The sequence below is a fragment of the Chinchilla lanigera genome, unplaced genomic scaffold (genome assembly GCF_000276665.1).
Source record: "Chinchilla lanigera isolate Chin_1 unplaced genomic scaffold, ChiLan1.0 scaffold00068, whole genome shotgun sequence".
NCBI lineage: Eukaryota > Metazoa > Chordata > Mammalia > Rodentia > Chinchillidae > Chinchilla > Chinchilla lanigera.
In genome coordinates this window covers 6,398,055-6,416,531 of record NW_004955469.1, presented here as the reverse complement: position 1 = coordinate 6,416,531, position 18,477 = coordinate 6,398,055, and the positions used below count along the sequence as shown (strand labels likewise).

At 37.1% G+C, this 18,477-nt stretch overlaps 1 protein-coding gene across 3 annotated transcripts in view; it reads left to right on the top strand.

Annotated features, from left to right (window-relative positions):
• Positions 1-18,477, top strand: part of Itsn2 (intersectin 2) — a 135,826-nt gene that overhangs the window by 77,425 nt on the left and 39,924 nt on the right. For all 3 annotated transcript variants that reach the window (XM_005400386.2, XM_013522611.1, XM_013522612.1), the window contains 11 exons: positions 946-1,082; positions 2,020-2,117; positions 5,155-5,330; positions 5,618-5,762; positions 8,691-8,896; positions 11,169-11,233; positions 12,613-12,779; positions 15,807-15,852; positions 15,936-16,057; positions 17,457-17,553; positions 17,934-18,125. In XM_005400386.2, the coding sequence (XP_005400443.1) occupies positions 946-1,082; positions 2,020-2,117; positions 5,155-5,330; positions 5,618-5,762; positions 8,691-8,896; positions 11,169-11,233; positions 12,613-12,779; positions 15,807-15,852; positions 15,936-16,057; positions 17,457-17,553; positions 17,934-18,125 (1,451 nt within the window). The remainder of the gene's footprint in view (positions 1-945; positions 1,083-2,019; positions 2,118-5,154; positions 5,331-5,617; positions 5,763-8,690; positions 8,897-11,168; positions 11,234-12,612; positions 12,780-15,806; positions 15,853-15,935; positions 16,058-17,456; positions 17,554-17,933; positions 18,126-18,477) is intronic.

Genomic DNA, 18,477 nt, shown 5'->3' with positions numbered 1-18,477 from the left:
ATAATTAAGTCTGATCGTAGGTCATCTTGACTATCAGCTGGTAAACACCAGCACTTGAGAGGATGAAGCAGGAGGACTGTTGTGAGTTTGAGGCCATCCTGGGCTACGCAGTGAGACCCTGTCTCAAAAAAATAAATAAATAAATAAATAAATGAGCATCTCTATCAGATTTGAAAAGCATGGTCCTGTGGGCCTATAGAGAAAAATGTTACCTAAGCAAATGTAAAAGACTTTTTGAAAAGATAATACAAAAAGTAAGTAAGCTTTTCAGAAGCATTGCCCACTTCTAGAGCAGTAAGTAAGTCCCCACAACAAGGACTAGATAGGACAGTAGAAATAAAAGCTAGAAGGCAGACTTTGTGAAGAATCTGGCTGGAAAGAGAATTTAGATCTGTTTGCAAAATAGCTCCCTTTTCTTTTCCTCCTCCTTTCCTTGAGTTTAGAAGTTAGCTGCAGGAGGCAGTTGGAGGTGTGGGGAACTGTCAGGCACACTCCACAACTGGGCACATTAGTGCAAGGCCCCTTGATAGTGGTGTTTATAATGCTATATGAGACTAAGACAGTCTTTAGAAGCTTGGAAGGGTGTTAGGGAAAGTACAGAGAAACCAGAAAGTCAGCTGAAGGTAAGGACTACAAGAAACACTGAGTCCTCCAGGAAGACCTGGATTTCAGTTATGGAAAACTCTTAGAGAAAGCGTCCTGTGATGAAAAAGAGGGTGCAGGAGGATTTGGAGAGGGCAAAGTGCAAGGCCCAAGTGCAAGGCCCCTCTTTGGATTGATTGACTGGCTTCAGTTTCATCCCCGATCTCCAGTGTTTCCCCATCCTTCAGCTAATATCGTGTTGCTAGTTCTCTAGCTCACAGGTACTAGAACTTCTGTTACATTTTTATTTTGTGTAAAGAAAACACTACAGCATTATATATACTGCTTTTGTTCTATTTCAAGGAAAGCAAAACAAGGAAAAGAAAATTTATGGAGAGAAAGTCTTAGAAAGGAGGAAGAAGAGAAACAAAAGCGACTTCAGGAAGAAAAAACACAAGAAAAATTGCAACAAGAGGAGCAAAAAACTGAAGAGAAACACTGTAAGGAAAAAATAAAAATGGATTTGGTCCTCTTAAGGCAAATCAGCAATCTAAGGAGAGACAGAAAAAAGAATTAAAAAGATGCTAATCTTAGAAAAAATATTTAAAATTAACCTTGGATGAGAAGTATGTAGGCCTTTTAAAACAGTGGGCATAAATCTTATGACCGCAGGAGCAAAGAAGATAGTTTACCACTGACTAACTGAAAAGACCCAGGCCTGGCTTTCATAAGTACCGAAAATAGTTTTGAATATTTTATTCAATCACTATAACTAAGCTATTTATTTTTAATGAACTAACAGTAAAATTTTAAGGTTTTGCACATTGACTTTTTCTCAAAAGAAATACTTCATTTTTGACATCCCTGCAAGGCTCTTCCTATAGCAGTTTAGTATGATTGCATCCTCTTTTGCATGCATAAACCTGTCAGTTCATATTATCAGTACAATGTGTTCATAATTTTACAAACTACAACATCTATTCTAAGAATGAACGAGTTTTAATCTTATCAAGCCAAGTGGATTTTTCTTCAGCCAACCTGTCTTACTAGTTGATGTTATTTGTGACCCTTTGTGCTTTTTTTCCCTCTTGTGCTCTGACCCCCACAGAGGAAACCCTGCTTAATCTCCTTCCACTGTGTACAGCGTGGCCTGGTCACTGCTCCACCCTCCCCTCAGACCCCGCACGTGCCTCAGCCTGCACGTCCTCCCTTTGTTTTACTGCCTCCTCCCTTATTTGAGACGAACATCCTTCTTTGCTTTTATATTAATTATATGATTAGTTGGGACATTTAAGTTCTAACAAGTCTTTGTCAAGTGAATTTTCTTTGTACCTTTTTGATGCTCAATTTTTTCTTTTAGATTTTAAGAGGTCTTTAAGTCATAGCAAAGATGTGTATATATGTAAGCAGCAACTTATAACATTACCTTCTCTTTAGGTGAGACAGCTACTGCTTTGGTGAATTATAGAGCATTATACCCCTTTGAAGCAAGGAACCATGATGAGATGAGTTTCAATTCTGGGGATATAATTCAGGTGGGAAATAAAGTCTTTTTTTCTCCTGAATAAGCTGAATACATTGTAAAACATTACTTTCTATAATAATGCATTGACCAAAATTTTTCATAATTTTTGTTATTGTTTGTTTATTTGTTTTTTGAGACGGTCGCACTGTATAGTTCAGGCTGGCCTTAAATTCACTATGTAGTGCAGGCTCGCCTCAAACTCACAGTGATCCTTCTGCCTCTGCCTCCTGAGTGCTGGAACTACAGGCATGTGCCACACCATGCCTGGCGATAGCTATTTTCTTAAAGTATTTCATAAATATTACCTCATTTGGCCCTTAGAACATGCTTCCTGTGTAACATACCTGTGCCACAGATCTGCATAGAACAGTTATTATTACTACCATATTCTAGGCAAGGAAGCTTAGACTCACACAAAGTATAACTGTCAGCATTGCAGTACCAGAGTGGAATACAAGTATTATTGCTTTAAATCATAAAAGGTGATGATTTTATTATTTTAATAAATTAAAAATAAAATTTTGAAGGTGGGTGTGGTGGCACTCACATGTAATCCCAGCACTCAGGAGGCTGAGGCAGGGGGATCACCATGCGTTCTAGGCCAGCCTGAACTACCTAGTGAGACCCTGTCTCAAAAAATCAAGAAAAGAAAAGAAAATTTTGAGAGACTGGTTATTTTTGGTAACTGTTAAAAAGAACTAGAGTTAGGTTCTTCAACCCTAACTGGATATAAGGTATTTCTCCCTTGGAACAAAGGTCTTTATTGTATTACCACAATCTGTACAGTGTGTGAATAAGAGAGGATTCAAGGAGTCACATTTGCTGGAGCTAGTGGAATATAAGAGAAACAGCGTAGGTTTTAGAAGCTGCAAAGTTGAACTTTAGTTTCTGTATGGTATGTGAATTATATCTTAACAGGCCATTATTTAGAAACAGAAAAGAGTTGAACATGCACTTTCTATCTGACTCAGCCATTCCACACTTAGATACTTCCCCATGTGAATTGAAAGGGTATACCCATATGACGGGAAATGTTCATAGCAGCTTTATTTTTACTAGCTAATGACTGGAAGCAACTCAGATGTTTATCAGCATGCAGGAGGATAAGCAGAGGGTGACATATCCATATGGTGTAATAACTCAAGCAGTAAAAGGAATGAGTGCGATGGTGAACATCAGGATGTACTGCAAACATGTATTAACAAAAGTTAAAATTTGAGAAAAAGAAGGGATGACTCACTTATACTCATTATAACATGGATAGATCTCAGCATAATTGAGTGAAAGAAGGTGAAAAGGAAAAAGAACACATACTGTATGATTTTATTTATATAAAATCCTAGAAAGTGTGGACTAATCTATAGTGAGAAGCCAGGATTGACGATGGAATGAGAAGAAACTTGGGGGTGATGGGTGTATTCATTATCTTGAGTATGGTGATTTTTCACAGGTGTATAAATATTTTATAACATTGAATTTAACATTTTAAATGTGAAATTAGTGTTAACTATACCCTACTGGAGTGGAGAAGAGACACAGTTGCCATGTTTATTCAGTGAAGTAAGCAGATATTTACTACGCTAGATGGACTCAATACAAAGGCTCACAGACAAACAGAATATATGTGCACGTAAGCAATACAGTGTGATGCACTACTCATGACAGTGTAGATGACATAACTCTGGCCTGATTTGGTGTAAGTTAACAGAATCTTCAAGGATCAGTAGAGATAGTAATCTCAGGTACAAAATGAAAAGGAGTAGCTGGATTTGGTGGTGCACTTTGGTAGTACCAGCACATTGGGAGGCTGAGGATTGCAAGTTTGAGCCCAGCCTGGCCAACTTAGTGACTTAGTGAGACCCTCTCTCAAAAATAAAAATAATTTAGAAAGAACTGGGGAAATAGCTCAGTGTGAAGCCCTTAGGTTTAATTCCCAGTAACACACACCACACCCACGTGCGCGCGCACACATACACACAGCCTTAAAGAGGTTAGTGAGAGTAGGTTTTAAAAGAAAATTCAGAATTTTTTAGTGACAAAGTCCCTGGCTATAGAAGTGTAAGAAATAAGAGCCAGAGATTTTTGTTTACTTAGAATGACAAAGTGTAAGAATAATAAAACTGTAGAGCATTTAGGATAAAGAGTGAGCTAGGGATGAGTGGATATGGAGTGAAGTTCAGTCTTAGCCTTGAGTTGGAAATTCCCATGGGACATCCAGGTAAAGCTGTCTGGGAAGGAGTGGAAAGCAGAGACTGTTTCTTACAACGAAGTCAGTCCTAAGAACAGAGCTTTGGAATTCACTGTTACATAGGAAACTGATCACACTGGGAGCACATGGGCCTGTTCCAGAAACAACAGCATGAGGCAAGAAAGCCAGCGGTGAAACTGACCCGATGATGCACCATTTGGAAAATAGTTTTCAGGGGTTTTCTAGTTACGGGTTCGGGAAGACTGTGTAGGAACAAAGAGAACTAAAAGACAAAATAATGATTAGTTATAAGGAAATAAAAAGTATAAGAAACAAAATGTCATCGGCACAGTATTGCTAGACTCAGACGTTACTTACGTAGTCATAATAATATAAACATTAAATATAATTTAAACAGAAATTATTATGTAACAATATTGGTAGAGTAAGAGAGTACAGTGAGAGGTAAATTTTCATTTTCCATGACCAAAAGCCAATAAATAATCTTTAAAACTGAAAAAAATTGAAGAACTAACAGGAGAAACATGCCATTTAGAAATTCAGAAGGTGATACAGAGCAAACCAAGAAGAATGGCAAGTTACTATTGGCAGTGGAAATTGGGGCATAAGGAGCCTGGGTTTCAAGAGATTGTTTTCCCGTGTAAGCTGCATATAATACTGTTTGTCTTTGTATTTACTTAGCTAAAATAGCAACCTACTAATTTGTAGAAAAAGCCTTAACATTAGTTAAATAGATTCAATTCTGAAAATGAGAATGCTGTACAGTAGTCTGTACCTTTTTCTGTTGTAAATATGTGGGTTTCTAAGCTATGTTAATAATTCTTTTTTGTTTTCACAGGTTGATGAAAAAACCATAGGAGAGCCTGATTGGCTTTATGGCAGTTTTCAAGGAAAATTTGGCTGGTTTCCAGGCAACTATGTAGAAAAAATGCCATCAAGTGAAAAAGCTGTGTCTCCTAAGAAGGCCTTACTTCCTCCTACAGTGTCTTTATCTGCTACCTCAACTTCTTCTGAGTAAGTTTTGAGTTGACAGTGAAATTTCTATAAATGCTAATATGTAGTTATATCAGCCTGATATTTCCTCATACTGTTAATTAGGGTTGCACTTGCCAAGAGAACCTTTTGTTCTCACTCTAGTACGGAAATTTATCAAATGAAAACATGAATCAGTAGTTTATTCATGAATTCTTTTCTCCCACAAATTGTATTTAAACTTAGTGTATATGACATACTAGTAGATAAGTTGGTAGTACTTCATCACAGTCTAAACAGTTAAATATATTAAAGTGTTATATTTGCAGACCACTTTCTTCAAATCAACCAGCATCAGTGACTGATTATCAAAATGTATCTTTTTCAAACCTAACTGTTAATACATCATGGCAGAAAAAATCAGCTTTTACGCGCACTGTGTCCCCTGGGTCCATATCACCTATTCATGGACAGGTATGTTGTGTGTAATTTTTGTGTGCTTTATTCTTTGAATTTGCTCTGATTCATATGAAATTGAATGAAGACTTTGTTCAAAGGCGTTATCCATTCATTTCACCAAAGTACCCATTTTCTGTTCTTAACATGCACATGTGAAGTTAAGTTGAACAATGATTATTACACAGTTTTCAGTAATTAATTGCCACAGTACCAAGTGAAAGAGATGAGATTTTGGGCTTGAGGGGTTTTTGCTTTTTAAAATAAATAATTTATCTGAGAACCTTAGAACTTTGTTATATGTAGTTAGTCTCCGAATTAGATATAACCATTGCAGGTATTGTCACCTTAACATTTCTAAGAAGAAATTGCAGGCTTTATCACAATAAAATCCTATAGGATTCACCTTCACTCATAAATATTACTAGCATTTTATTGTGCATAGAAGTTTAAGGGAAAAGAAGTCAAAAATCCCTCCCTTTAAGTAGATCATAACCTAATAAAGGAGATAGACATACAAATAAAGATAAAATGTGAGAAATGTAATAAAGATTCTTACAGAGTCCTGAGAGAACATCTTCGTCTGGGAGTGGGAGTAGTCTTCACTAAAGGAAGATACTTCAGTAGCCCTTCAAGATAAGCAAGATTTCACCAGCAGAAGTTATTGTAGTGAAAGAACAGTTTGGGGAGTTGCTGAAGCACAGCAATTTAAGCTACCATATTTCCCCAAAATTAAGACCAGGTCTTAAATAACTTTTGCTTCAAAAGACCCAATAGGGCTTATGTTCAGGGGCTGTCTTATTTTTCATGTACAACAATCTACATTTATTCAAATACCGTCATTGTGTCCTCTTCTTGTGGAACATTATCATAACTTTCCAAAGGCAAATTCTGGCCTGAATTCCTTCAACTCCATTTCCTGTAGAACCATTGACCCCAGTCTCTCACATCCAGCAGTAGAGCTCTCCTTCACTGAGCACTTCAGATCCATGTAGCCTGTGTGGCGCATTGACAGCAGAACTGTCAGTGATTTTATCCCGTGAGTTCTTCACCCAAGTCATGACCTTTAGGAGGCCTTACCAAGTTTCCATTAAATCCAGTGTTAATTGAAGACTTAGGAGACAGGAATGACAACAAAAAAGATGATATTTAAGAATGATGGTCCACACAAGAGTGAAGAAAAATTGCAGGCACCAAAATTCAGAAAACATTTTTTTATTTCACACAAGTGGATTAAGTGCATCTGTTACAATATATGATGTATTGAGTTATAAAGATTCATATAGACACATCTGCATACATCCATTGTCAAAGGCACACATTATTCATGCGTTGTGTCTGTGCTTTGATTAGTCATTGGCAAGAAATCTCAAGTCCATCTGTTTACATAGGTGATTACCTCTCATCCAAAGACACTCACTTGGGTATTTACAACTACTTAATTATAACTTATATTGTCATTTATTTTAACTGTTAATGCCAGTGGTATTTATTTATATTTAATTATATATTAATATTATAATTTGATATATCTGTCATGTGTTTCAACAAAGTATGTCCATGCGGCTGATGATCTTAACTGGAGCTTGTTGTGGGGGTAGGGCTTATATTACAATCATCCTCAAAAACATCATGCTAGGGCTTATTTCATGATGGGGCCTTCTTTTCAGGGAAATACAGTATGTGTGGGAAATGAGAATAGCTTATATTACAGCTAAAATACAGGATTCATGAAGATGTTTAAGAGGTGAAGTTCAGGTTTATTGATGATGCATTTAATACCATATTAAGCAACTTGGCAGTGACAAGCGAAGAGAGGTTTCTAAGAAAGGAGTTGATGGTATGCTTAAGAAAAACAACCCTGGTGGTAAGGTAGAGGCTGTATCAGCAGAAAGAAGCAAAAGAAGATGATTAGTTAAGAGGGGCTAATACAATAACTAAGTAATGAGATGTGGTGTGAACCAGTGCTATAGTAATAAAAATAGATAGACTAGTATTAGGAATTAACATAAAATAGTTCATTGAAAGTGGAGAGTGAAAAAGAGGTGGAGTTAAAGATAATTCTTCAGAGAATTTAACTTGAGCAACTGAAAGAACAATGATGTCATTGTCTTTGACAGGCAGTGCAGGCAGAGTGGGTGTGGTGTCCTAAACCCTAAGAGCAATTACATTTCAGACATGGTAACTAGGTATCTGTAGTAGAGACAACCAGTGGGAGTGCCCAGTAGGTATTTCAATGTATAAGTTGAGAGCTCACTGAGAAGTATAGATTTATAGACACAAAAAGATTATTCAGCAAGTTATGTGGCACAGTAAGGGAAGAGAGTTGCACAAGAGAAACCCTTAATTATCAGAGTGAGCTTCAGGAACTACAACAGTTTTAGTAACATCAGCACTGTTCAGAGATCAGGAGAGGAGAGTTTTGGAAGAAGCTTTTTACTTTGATGTTATTGTTCATAACCTTGTCTGCAAAAGGTTCATTAGCCTGATGATACAAAACCCAAATTGTAAGGGATTGAGGGGTGACCCTGGAAAACAAGTTTAAGACAATTCTTTCTTTAGGGAATTTAGACACAGAAGAAATTAGAGAAAAGAAATGAAGACTGCTAAGAGGGACTTACTGATTACAAAATACTTTTAAAACATGAGAAGGCGTAGTAGAGCAGAACAGGATGTTCTAAATAGAGTATTTAGAATACTCGTGAAGAGGTTAGCTTTGAATGTGTCCTTGAGTGATCACCATTTACCTCTGTACCAGTGATGGTTTCTGAATGGCAGGTGTTGGGAGAGTCTTACACCTGATTGCATTGTCCCTCTTTGCAGTTAAGTCACCACCACACCGAACAGCTGTTTGAACAGTAAGTATATTATCCACTAGGAAGCTGACATCTTGGTTACTGTGGTATTTTACTTCCTTTCTCTGTGTGTGTGATCCTGTATTCACAGGGGCAGGTTGTAGAAAACCTGAAAGCACAGGCCCTTTGTTCCTGGACTGCAAAGAAAGATAACCACTTGAACTTCTCAAAGCATGACATCATTACCGTCTTAGAGCAGCAGGAGAATTGGTGGTTTGGGGAGGTACACGGAGGGCGAGGATGGTTTCCGAAATCTTACGTCAAGCTCATTCCTGGGAGTGAAGTAAAGCGTGGAGAGTAAGTGTCTGTGTTTACATGAGATGTGGATGTTGGTGCTCTCACTAAAAGTCAGCCATTGTGTGACAGACTTGCCATGATGAAAGCGTGTGCTTGAGTTTGGTATGCAAAAGGTCATTCTTAAGGTAAAAAGTCATTCTGAAGATGTTTGTGCCAGCTTTAGACTATTCTTCTAGTCTTTTTTCAGATTTGTGAAATTTTCTAAGTATTGTACTTAAGAGTTTAGATGTATTGCCTTCTTTGTGCCATAAGCTTAATTAGAAAAGTTATTTTTCATTTCCTTCTTGGCATTTCTCCCTTGTTTACTAAACATTTTTAATCTTTAAATAATTCTTTTTTGTTTTATTTTTGCACTAGAGATTGAACCAAGGGCCTTCACACTAAGCTAAGTCCCTAACACTTTTTATTACCCAGGTGGGGCTTCAACTTGTGATCCTCCTACCTCAGCCTCCCAGGTGCTGGAATACAGGTGTACTCCATAACACCCAGCTTTTAAATAATTCCTGACTGAGGTCCTTACCTTTACCAGCTTGGAGCATTCCTGTCTCTGGGCCTCCAGGGTTCCTTATAGCATCACTGTTGCACATAACATGTAGCATTATACTTACTGACTCTTTAAACCTATATTGTTACTGAGGAACCTCATGGGACTTCAGGTCCATCTCTTTTGGTTTTTTTGTTTTTTTTTGTTTTTTGTTTTTTTTTTTGGTTTTTTTTCCGGTACCGGGAACCGAACTCACGACCTTGCGCTTGCCAGGCAAGCGCTTTGCCGCTGAGCTAAATCCCCAGCCCCTGGGTCCATCTCTTTTGTTGCTGTTATTTATTTTTCAATTTTTTCATGCCTAGTACAATCTTAGCACATAATAGCTGTTGAATTATACTAGCTCAGTAAATAAGGTAAGAAATAAGTAATCAAATGAATGAACTTTCAGATGAGCAAAACCAAAATCTAGAGAGTTAAGGTCTCTGGCCTTTATTTCCTAGTCTGTAGGGAAATCAAGTTATCAAATATTCCTGGATGTGCTGGCATACTCCTGTAATCCCAGCACTCAGGAGTCTGAGGAAGGAGGATCAATGTGAGTTCAAAGCCAGCCTGTACTACATAGCAAGACCCTTTCTCAAAATAAACAAAACAAAAAGTTACCATATATCTTCAATACAAAGAAATAAGTACTGTATAATATTGCTATGGGTAACTATCTTGTGTAGTCATGGAAGCTGATGTAGATAGAAAGCAGCCTGACATAATGAAAGGTCACGTGGCTTGAATTCTGGTTCTGCCATTCTTTCCAGACCATGCAGAGTAACCTTTGGTCTTTAGTTTTAACTGATTAAATGAAAAGATTGGGCTAAATGGTCTTTAAGAAGTCTTTCAGTGCTGAATTTCTGCTTAACAATATTTACTTCAAATACAGGAATTTGCTTTTCAAACTAACATGGAATTTTGGAAGTATGAAATAGTAGTACTAGAAAACATAGCTGAAATTTATGTGCTGACATTGTGCTTGGCCCTTTATAGGAAATATCTTATTTAATCTCCTTAACGTTTTACCCAGAAGAATACTTAAGCAAAAAGAGATGAAGTTTACATGTTTTAGAGGGCATTTCTTCTAACTTCCCATGCAGTTACCTGTTCTTTCTAAAAGCTCGAAGTCGTGTAACTGAGAGCAAGCAGTAATGGAGCACTCGGTACCGGACAAGGCAGTCTCTTCAGTCCTGGCCATGAGTTTTAGTAAGGTTTCCCTTCTGTCCACTTGAAAACTGCTTCGCTCATCCTGTAAACTGGTACCTAGTTTGTAAACCTGAGTCTTCCTGACTTTTGAAAACAGTTTTCCTAGATTAAAATGGAAATTAAAGTTACACCTGTTCTGAGATCTAAGAAAGATTTTATTACTCTTATACTTTTAATGTAATACACTGTAAACAAAAAAAAGCCATATATTGCCCAAGCCAAGCCCTGTAAATGCTTTCTCAAAGACCCACTTACTGATGTGCCGGTATCTTTTAGCTTCCTTCTGAAAGACACATTTTCTCACATTTGAAACACTGTAAATCATACTGAACTTACTTTAATGTAAAGTGTAGAAGTTTATAACTAGGTAGGTCTTTCTGCAGAAAGATTTTGTGTATGAGAGTATTGCTAGACTGTACTGAGACACTGAATTAATTTGAGAGTGCTGTATTCATCCAATCACCACTCTTGTTTTTTTTGCTTGTTTGTATCTTTTTCATTTGTTTCATTGTTGTTTCTTATGGTGTATTTATTTGGCAGACCAGAAGCTTTGTATGCACCTATAAATAAGAAACCTACCTCCACAGCCCATCCAGTTGGAGAAGGTGAGCTTTTGGCAGTCATAATTAGATGGGAGTCATTTTAGTAACAGACTCATTATTTGACTTCACACATTGTTATTCTCCCTGTTTCTGTATCCTTATTATTAAAGTGAGGTTAGGAAAATGTGCTATATCTATTCACATTATGAAAATACAGGGAAAACATGGCTTGGCACTTTCAGGAAGTCTGTGCTAAAAAATGTCAGCATATATATATAGATAGATGATTGTAGATTTTTAGGAGATAAGAAAATTTCACTACATGTACTTGTCTACAAACTGCATCTCGATTAATGTGCCATATAAATCCCTAGTTAGGATTGGAAATTATGGTAGTCTATAAATACGCAAAGAGGGCCAGGGATATAGCTCAGTAGCACAAGTGCCTGCCTGGGAAGCAGAAGGTCCTGAGTTCAGTTCCAGGTGCCAGAAAAACAAACAAATAAATAAATACTGCAAAGAATTTTTTTGGATAGCCTTTTGAGTTCAGTTAATAAATTAGTTTGATTTTGTTAATATGAAAAATGAAAGATTATCTATCCTAATTGCAGACAATATTTCTGTTTAATAGTTACTTAGATTTATAATTGTAATGTATATGTCCATTATAACATTCAAGAGTTGAAGTACGTTCCATCATTCCATGTTTTGCTAAAAAAAATCAATTTAATGACAAATTAGTTCATTTAATATTTACAAGATTCTGTGTTAACGCCTAAAAGATACAAGAATAAGACATACTCTCTAAACTGCTCATGTTAGAATGGAGAGGATGACCCTTTGGCCGTGATAGCAAACTTTTTAGGGCTTTCAGTGATATCAGCCCGCTATGGCATGTGTACCATAGGTTCGCCACCACTGGCCTATAGTTATATACATTTCTGTAATTAGTGAACAAAGAACAACTTAGGTCTGAGTAGGAGCCGTGACTCCCAAAAGGTAGCAGTGTTGCCTCATCATCAGCAGTGAGTAGGACCTTGTACAGGGACAGAAGAGAAGAGGCTTCTGGACACAGGAAATGGGCTGAGGTGTAGCCCCAAAATGGAGGGAACTGAGGTCTCCAGTGATGCTGCCATCATGGGTGTTCTATGGAATGAGGGCTGTGAATGGAACCTAGGAAATAGCGAGGAACATTTTGATCTGAGCGGAGTGTGGTGGCACTAAGTTGCTGAGGCTGGGTTTGAGTTTGCGATCCTCCTGCCTCAAGTCCCAGAGTACTGGTATTATAGGCATGTGCCACCACACCCACTCAGATCTTTTTATACCAGAGGGCAAGGTCTCTTATGATAAACATATATAAGATCTTGTAGATTAACCTTATTTCTTTATTACTTCTGTAACATTCCAATGAAAATCCACATCTTTTACTTTGTTCCCTACAGAATATATTGCACTTTATCCATATTCTAGTGTAGAACCAGGAGATTTGACTTTCACTGAAGGTGAAGAAATACTGGTGACACGGAAAGATGGAGAATGGTGGACAGGAAGTATTGGAGACAGAACTGGAATTTTCCCATCAAACTATGTCAAACCAAAAGATCAGGAGGTACTGTAATTTTGGTATTAAAAGAAAGTCATTCTATTCTTATTGTTCAGGATTCATACTTAAAACAGAGATTGTATGTATGGTTTTAGTCGGCCTGCTTTGGTTACAAGGAAGCTATTCAAGATAACTCTAATGCCGTAGATTTTATTATAGGGTTCCAGTTAGAAGATGAGGGCAAGGGAGTTTTATGAAATTCTAGGAGCAAGAGTCAGAGGTAAGGTTGAGCCTCATGACATCCAGAACTAACGAGGGGTTCTGGATCCATTGCTTGATAGAGGGCCATAAAGGAGTCCCTAACCCTGTACTTTAGGGCACAACATTAATATGACTCATGCTGCACGCTGAAGTTCCTGCTGCTTTTAATTTTGTCACCAATATGGTATAAAGCAGTTCTCAGACTTTCTGGATTCTTAAAAATTACTGGTCTGGGCATGGTGGTTCACACCTGTAATCCCAGCACTTCGGAGGCTGAGGCAAGAGGATTGCTGTGAGTTTGAGGCCAGCCTGAACTACATAACAAGACCCTGTCTCAAAAAAAAAATTATTGATGACCATCTCAAAGGGTTTTTTAAAAGTATGTATTTGGTTTATAGATTATATTTAGTTATATTTACCATATTAGAAATTAGAATAGAAGTTATTTAGAATTATTTGTTTTTTAGAATTATTAGTTATTAGAATGAAGTTATTTAAATATTTATTAATTCATTTAAAAATAATAGTTAAATCCACTATATGGTAACATAAAGAACTTTTTATAAAAAAACACTATATTTTTCAAGAAAAATATTCAGTAAGAGTGGCATTATTTTGTATTTCTGCAGATCTCTTTAATGTCTGGCTTAATTGAAGATAGCAAGAGTCTCAAATCTCTTTATGTGTTCAGTCTGTTATTACATCTTAAATAAGGAAAATTCTACCTGCTACAGATATGGAAGAAAATGGAGACATATTTTAATAATTGCAGATGTCTGTGGATATTCTTTGACCTGCTATACAAAACTTAACAAGTGCTAACTTATTATAGGCGAGGTACAACATGGAATCTAAAGCCATATCAATGAATATTGCTTACTGTTACGTTAAAATTCATTAGTCTGTTTTGCACATTGAATGAATCTTTTACCCACGTGAAACGCAGCAACAGTCACTGTTCATTTGGAAATTATTGAACCACTGAACTATGCAGAGGTTTTCTGTATGGACACACTTCATTAAATGATATGAAGAAGTCACACTGATTAATATCATCACTCATCAGAAAAGTCTGGAGAGCAGTCACACACGTTTGAATTTTATCATTGGCAATAGGTCCTACCAGCTATTTTCCTTGAAGTGAAAGGTTTACTTCATTTTGAGAAAACACTTGCTAAATTGCAAGTCTAAATAATTTTTTTTTAAGTAAAGTTTTTTTTAAGTAAAAATGTTCCATGAAAACAACTTAGCTTACAATTTATTCACACAAGTCCTTTTCCTTGAGACAAACATTGTACTTTCTACGCAGCAGAAATGTTTGTTTGTGTTTTGCTTTTTTGAGAGAAGATCCCACTGGATAGTTCTTGCTGACCTTGAACTCACTTTGTAGCCCAGGCCGGCCTTGTATTTGTGGAGATCTTCTTGCCTCAGCCTCTCAAGGACTGGGATTACAGGCATGCCTGGCTGCAGGAGAAATATTTTAGGCACACTTCTGTTTAGTCACACAAAATCATTAAAGATGTTTACTTAAGGATTAAGAGTTAATAAAATTTCCTGTATCTTATCAAGGACATCCCTTAAATGAAACTGGCTTTTTTTTTTTTGCTATGAGTACAAGAAGAATATTGCCACTGCCTTGATTCATGCTAAGGCACCAGTAGGGCTTGTTTGTTTGTTTGTTTGTTTGTTTGAGACAGGGTCTTTTATTTAGTTCGGGCTGGCCTTGAACTCACTATGTAGCCCAAGCTGGCCTGGAATTCACAGTGATCTTCCTGCCTCACTGAGTGCTGGGATTACAGGTGTGCGCCACCACACTCAACCCAGCACCAACACAGTGAAAGTGAACACAAACACTGCCTTAGTATTGTCATGAAAATTATTTTCACCCCACAGACTTGGAAGGGGCCGAGGGACTACTTCCAAGTGATGTGTCAACCACATGCTGAGAACCTTTGGTGCAGTGTATAAGCAGCTAGGTTTATGTGTGGCTGTACCACCGAGAGGCCGGGTTACCTTGGGCAAGTCACTTCACCTTCCTGTGCCTCAGTTTTCTTTTCTGTAAGATAAGAGTGATCATAATTACTTAAATAGTGTTATTCTAAAAATTAAACAGGTAGATATGTGTAGCCTCTTAGACCAGTGCCTGTTACATAGTACTCAAAAAATGTTAGCTGTAGGCTCCCAGCAACTCTTCACTCCACCTACGTACACTAACAGAAAAAAAATTGTTTTTAATAACCCCTTTCCTTTTTTGAGTACATGTCTAAAAAATAGGAATGTGATTGGTCTCATTTATATTTTAAAGACAACAGAAGTTTTAGTTGCCAACCGTGATATGAATATTTTTGTCCTTAAATCAGATTCAGTCAGTTTAGGGGTAGCATGGTAAAAAATAAAAACATTACCTCCTGCTCCAGTGGAGCTATAGATGAGTCAGGACTTTTAGAGAAAGCAGGAGCAAGGCTTGCTGCCTCACGTTCCCTAGACATGTACACGGTAGGGAGTGGGAGCTGATGCTGCCCTCGTTGATAAATGCAATGCATTTGACCTAGATGGTCATGTTGAATAGTTCTAGGAAATTCAGAAAATGAGCTCATTCTGTTGAGTCAGTGGATGACAACATCAACCACTTCTCTATAAAGTATTCCATTAACAGACCAAACTTCCTGATAAGTGTTGGATTTTCACTTATTTAGTTAATGTAAGGTGCATTGTCATTTTGATACGCATTTAAAGAAATCATGGGGATTAGAATTCTTTCATTCCTGGTAAGCTCAATACGTTCACATTTAGATTGTAGGAAATGATAAAAACAATGTCTTTTCTTTGTAGAATTTGGGGAATGCTAGCAAATCTGGAACATCAAACAAAAAACCTGGTATGTACAATAATGAGCTTGAAAAATGTTCAAGTGTTTGCTTTGTCATAGTCTTGAATTCACGGTTGTGTTTTTCTTTTCAGAAATTGCTCAAGTAACGTCAGCATATGTTGCTTCTGGTGCTGAACAACTTAGCCTTGCACCAGGACAGTTAATATTAATTCTAAAGAAAAATACAAGTGGGTGGTGGCAAGGGGAATTACAGGTAATATTCTTTAACATCTATCATTTTTATTATAAAATAATATGTGCTCACAGAAAAGATAAACTCAATTTAGAAATTTGTATCTTCCCCACTTAGAGGTGATCAGTACTAACATTTCAGTGTATTGGGTTTCCCTCTAGTCTTCTGCATATTTATTTTTAGCACAGTTTAGTTGATTAGTAACATTTTAAAGAATAATTTTCCCTGAAGACCTAATAGCTTTCCAGTAATAATCCCTTAACAAACTACAGGTCATCTTACAGGAAGCGTAGTGCCATCTTTGCCTGGGACAAGGGGTACAGGCTGTGTGTTGTGCTCTTCTAGGAGAAAGACCTGCTCCAGTCTGTGTACTAAGAAAATACAGCGGTGCCTTGGTTCACAAACTTAATTTGTTCTACAATTCTAGAAAAGATGGCTATGTTTGTGTTTGTGTGGGAACAATTGCTGCAGTCACATTTGTCATTGATGTAGTTTCCAAACAAAAAGAAAATTTTGTGAACCACTTCTGTTTGTGAACCAAATTGTGCACAGACAAGCATTTGTGGACCAAGGTGCCACTGTACCACCCATTAAACTGTTCCCCGAGGAAACATAGTGCAGACATGGAAGCATCTGGTTTTTTCTTAAAATGTTGACAGATGGCTATTACATATGTTTTGATAAGGAAAAGCATTCTTTTTTCACTTCTAAAATTCTCTGGTTAAAACTTAGCACTTTACGGTTGAAAGATGATGAGAGATATAATAGCTCTATTTTTATGTTAAATTAAAAATAATTATAATACAGAAAATAAACACAGCTTCATTCTTGAGAATCAGAGCCTTAGGATTCCCAAAAAGTGCAAAGTATTCCGACTCAGTTCAGTATCTTCTTGAATAAGCCCTTGGATTTCCACCTTCTTATTTCCTCTGAAGATGGACCTACCTAACTAGAAAACATGGCTCTTCACAAATTTAAGTCTTCTCAATTATTAACAAAATGTCATAAGACATTTGCAGTGAGCTGCACCATTTAAAGTTGACTTGAACTTATTAGGACTGTATAAAAATCTCTTGGGTTATAAATATTCGTATGAAATACTCAGAGAACTCAGGCTGAACAACCTTCCAGTAGACTTCTGCAGGTAGCATTTTCAGCAGCACTTTGAGATGCGAGAATAGCAAGCCTTCCAGTTGTTTCATGTTGAGCATGATCCCCAGATAGACTAAAAAACTTCCCAATCAGCAAATTCCAAGGATTTAGAGATTACCTTCCCATAGCCAAGTGCAAAAGCCAGACTTGTATTTGGACATGGTTAAGTCCTTTATTAAATGGCCAGGAGTTTTGTCTTGTTTTGTTTTTTCAAGGTATGTCCCATAATCTTACCTTTCAGTTGTATACCCCTTTGCTAATTTTATAGGCCAGAGGAAGAAAACGACAGAAAGGATGGTTTCCTGCCAGCCATGTTAAACTTTTGGGTCCAAGTAGTGAAAGAACCACACCTGCCTTTCACGCTGGTATGAAAGTGGGTTAACTTGTATTTCATTAGAGAACTTTGCTAAAATTTAGCAGCTTCTTAAATTATCTTTGAAAGATAGAAGCAGCTGGTCTTTTCCTTATTGCTGCTTTAACACGCCACTGAGAACTTCCCTCTGAACACTTCTGTAAGAACAGCCTGCTGCTTGTTGATACGTGAACTTCCTCAAATGTTTCAGCATGGAAGGGGAAGCGGTTCGGTTGGATCTGTAACTGGAGTGGTTAGTTCTTGGTTTTGTAAGACAAGGAATGAGGGGATGAGGGGAGGAAAAGGAACAGTACTAGAAAAATTTTAGTCTGTCCAGGGATAGTTTTGATCTGTAAAGGAATAATTAATTTATTCTTTTGTTCTTTTTGATAGTGTGTCAGGTGATCGCTATGTATGACTATGTAGCAAATAATGAGGATGAGCTCAATTTCTCCAAGGGACAGTTTATTAATGTTATGAACAAAGACGATCCTGACTGGTGGCAAGGAGAAATCAACGGGGTGACTGGTCTTTTCCCTTCAAACTATGTGAAGATGACAACAGACTCAGATCCGAGTCAGCAGTGTGAGTAATATCAAATTATTTACTTCTCATGTGAAAACTTCAGTGTGCAGTGTAACATTTATTACTGTTCTGGATCAGATCTTGAACTCGGCACAGACAGCAAGTGTAGATTAATGTTTTCAATAGGTCAAAACAAAAGGAAACATTTTACAACATCGAAAGTTGTGCTGCTTTATTTTAAATATTTTTTACTAACTTCCAGTTTTAATGAGATTATATCTGACACCTGTAATTGCTGTCATGGATCCTTTGCTGTAACAGCCATCTACTATGCAAATGCCTTTCACCACCAGCCTTTTTCCACCACCAGTGTTCTTTTTTAGCTTAATAAAAAATAGCTGACTATAATTAC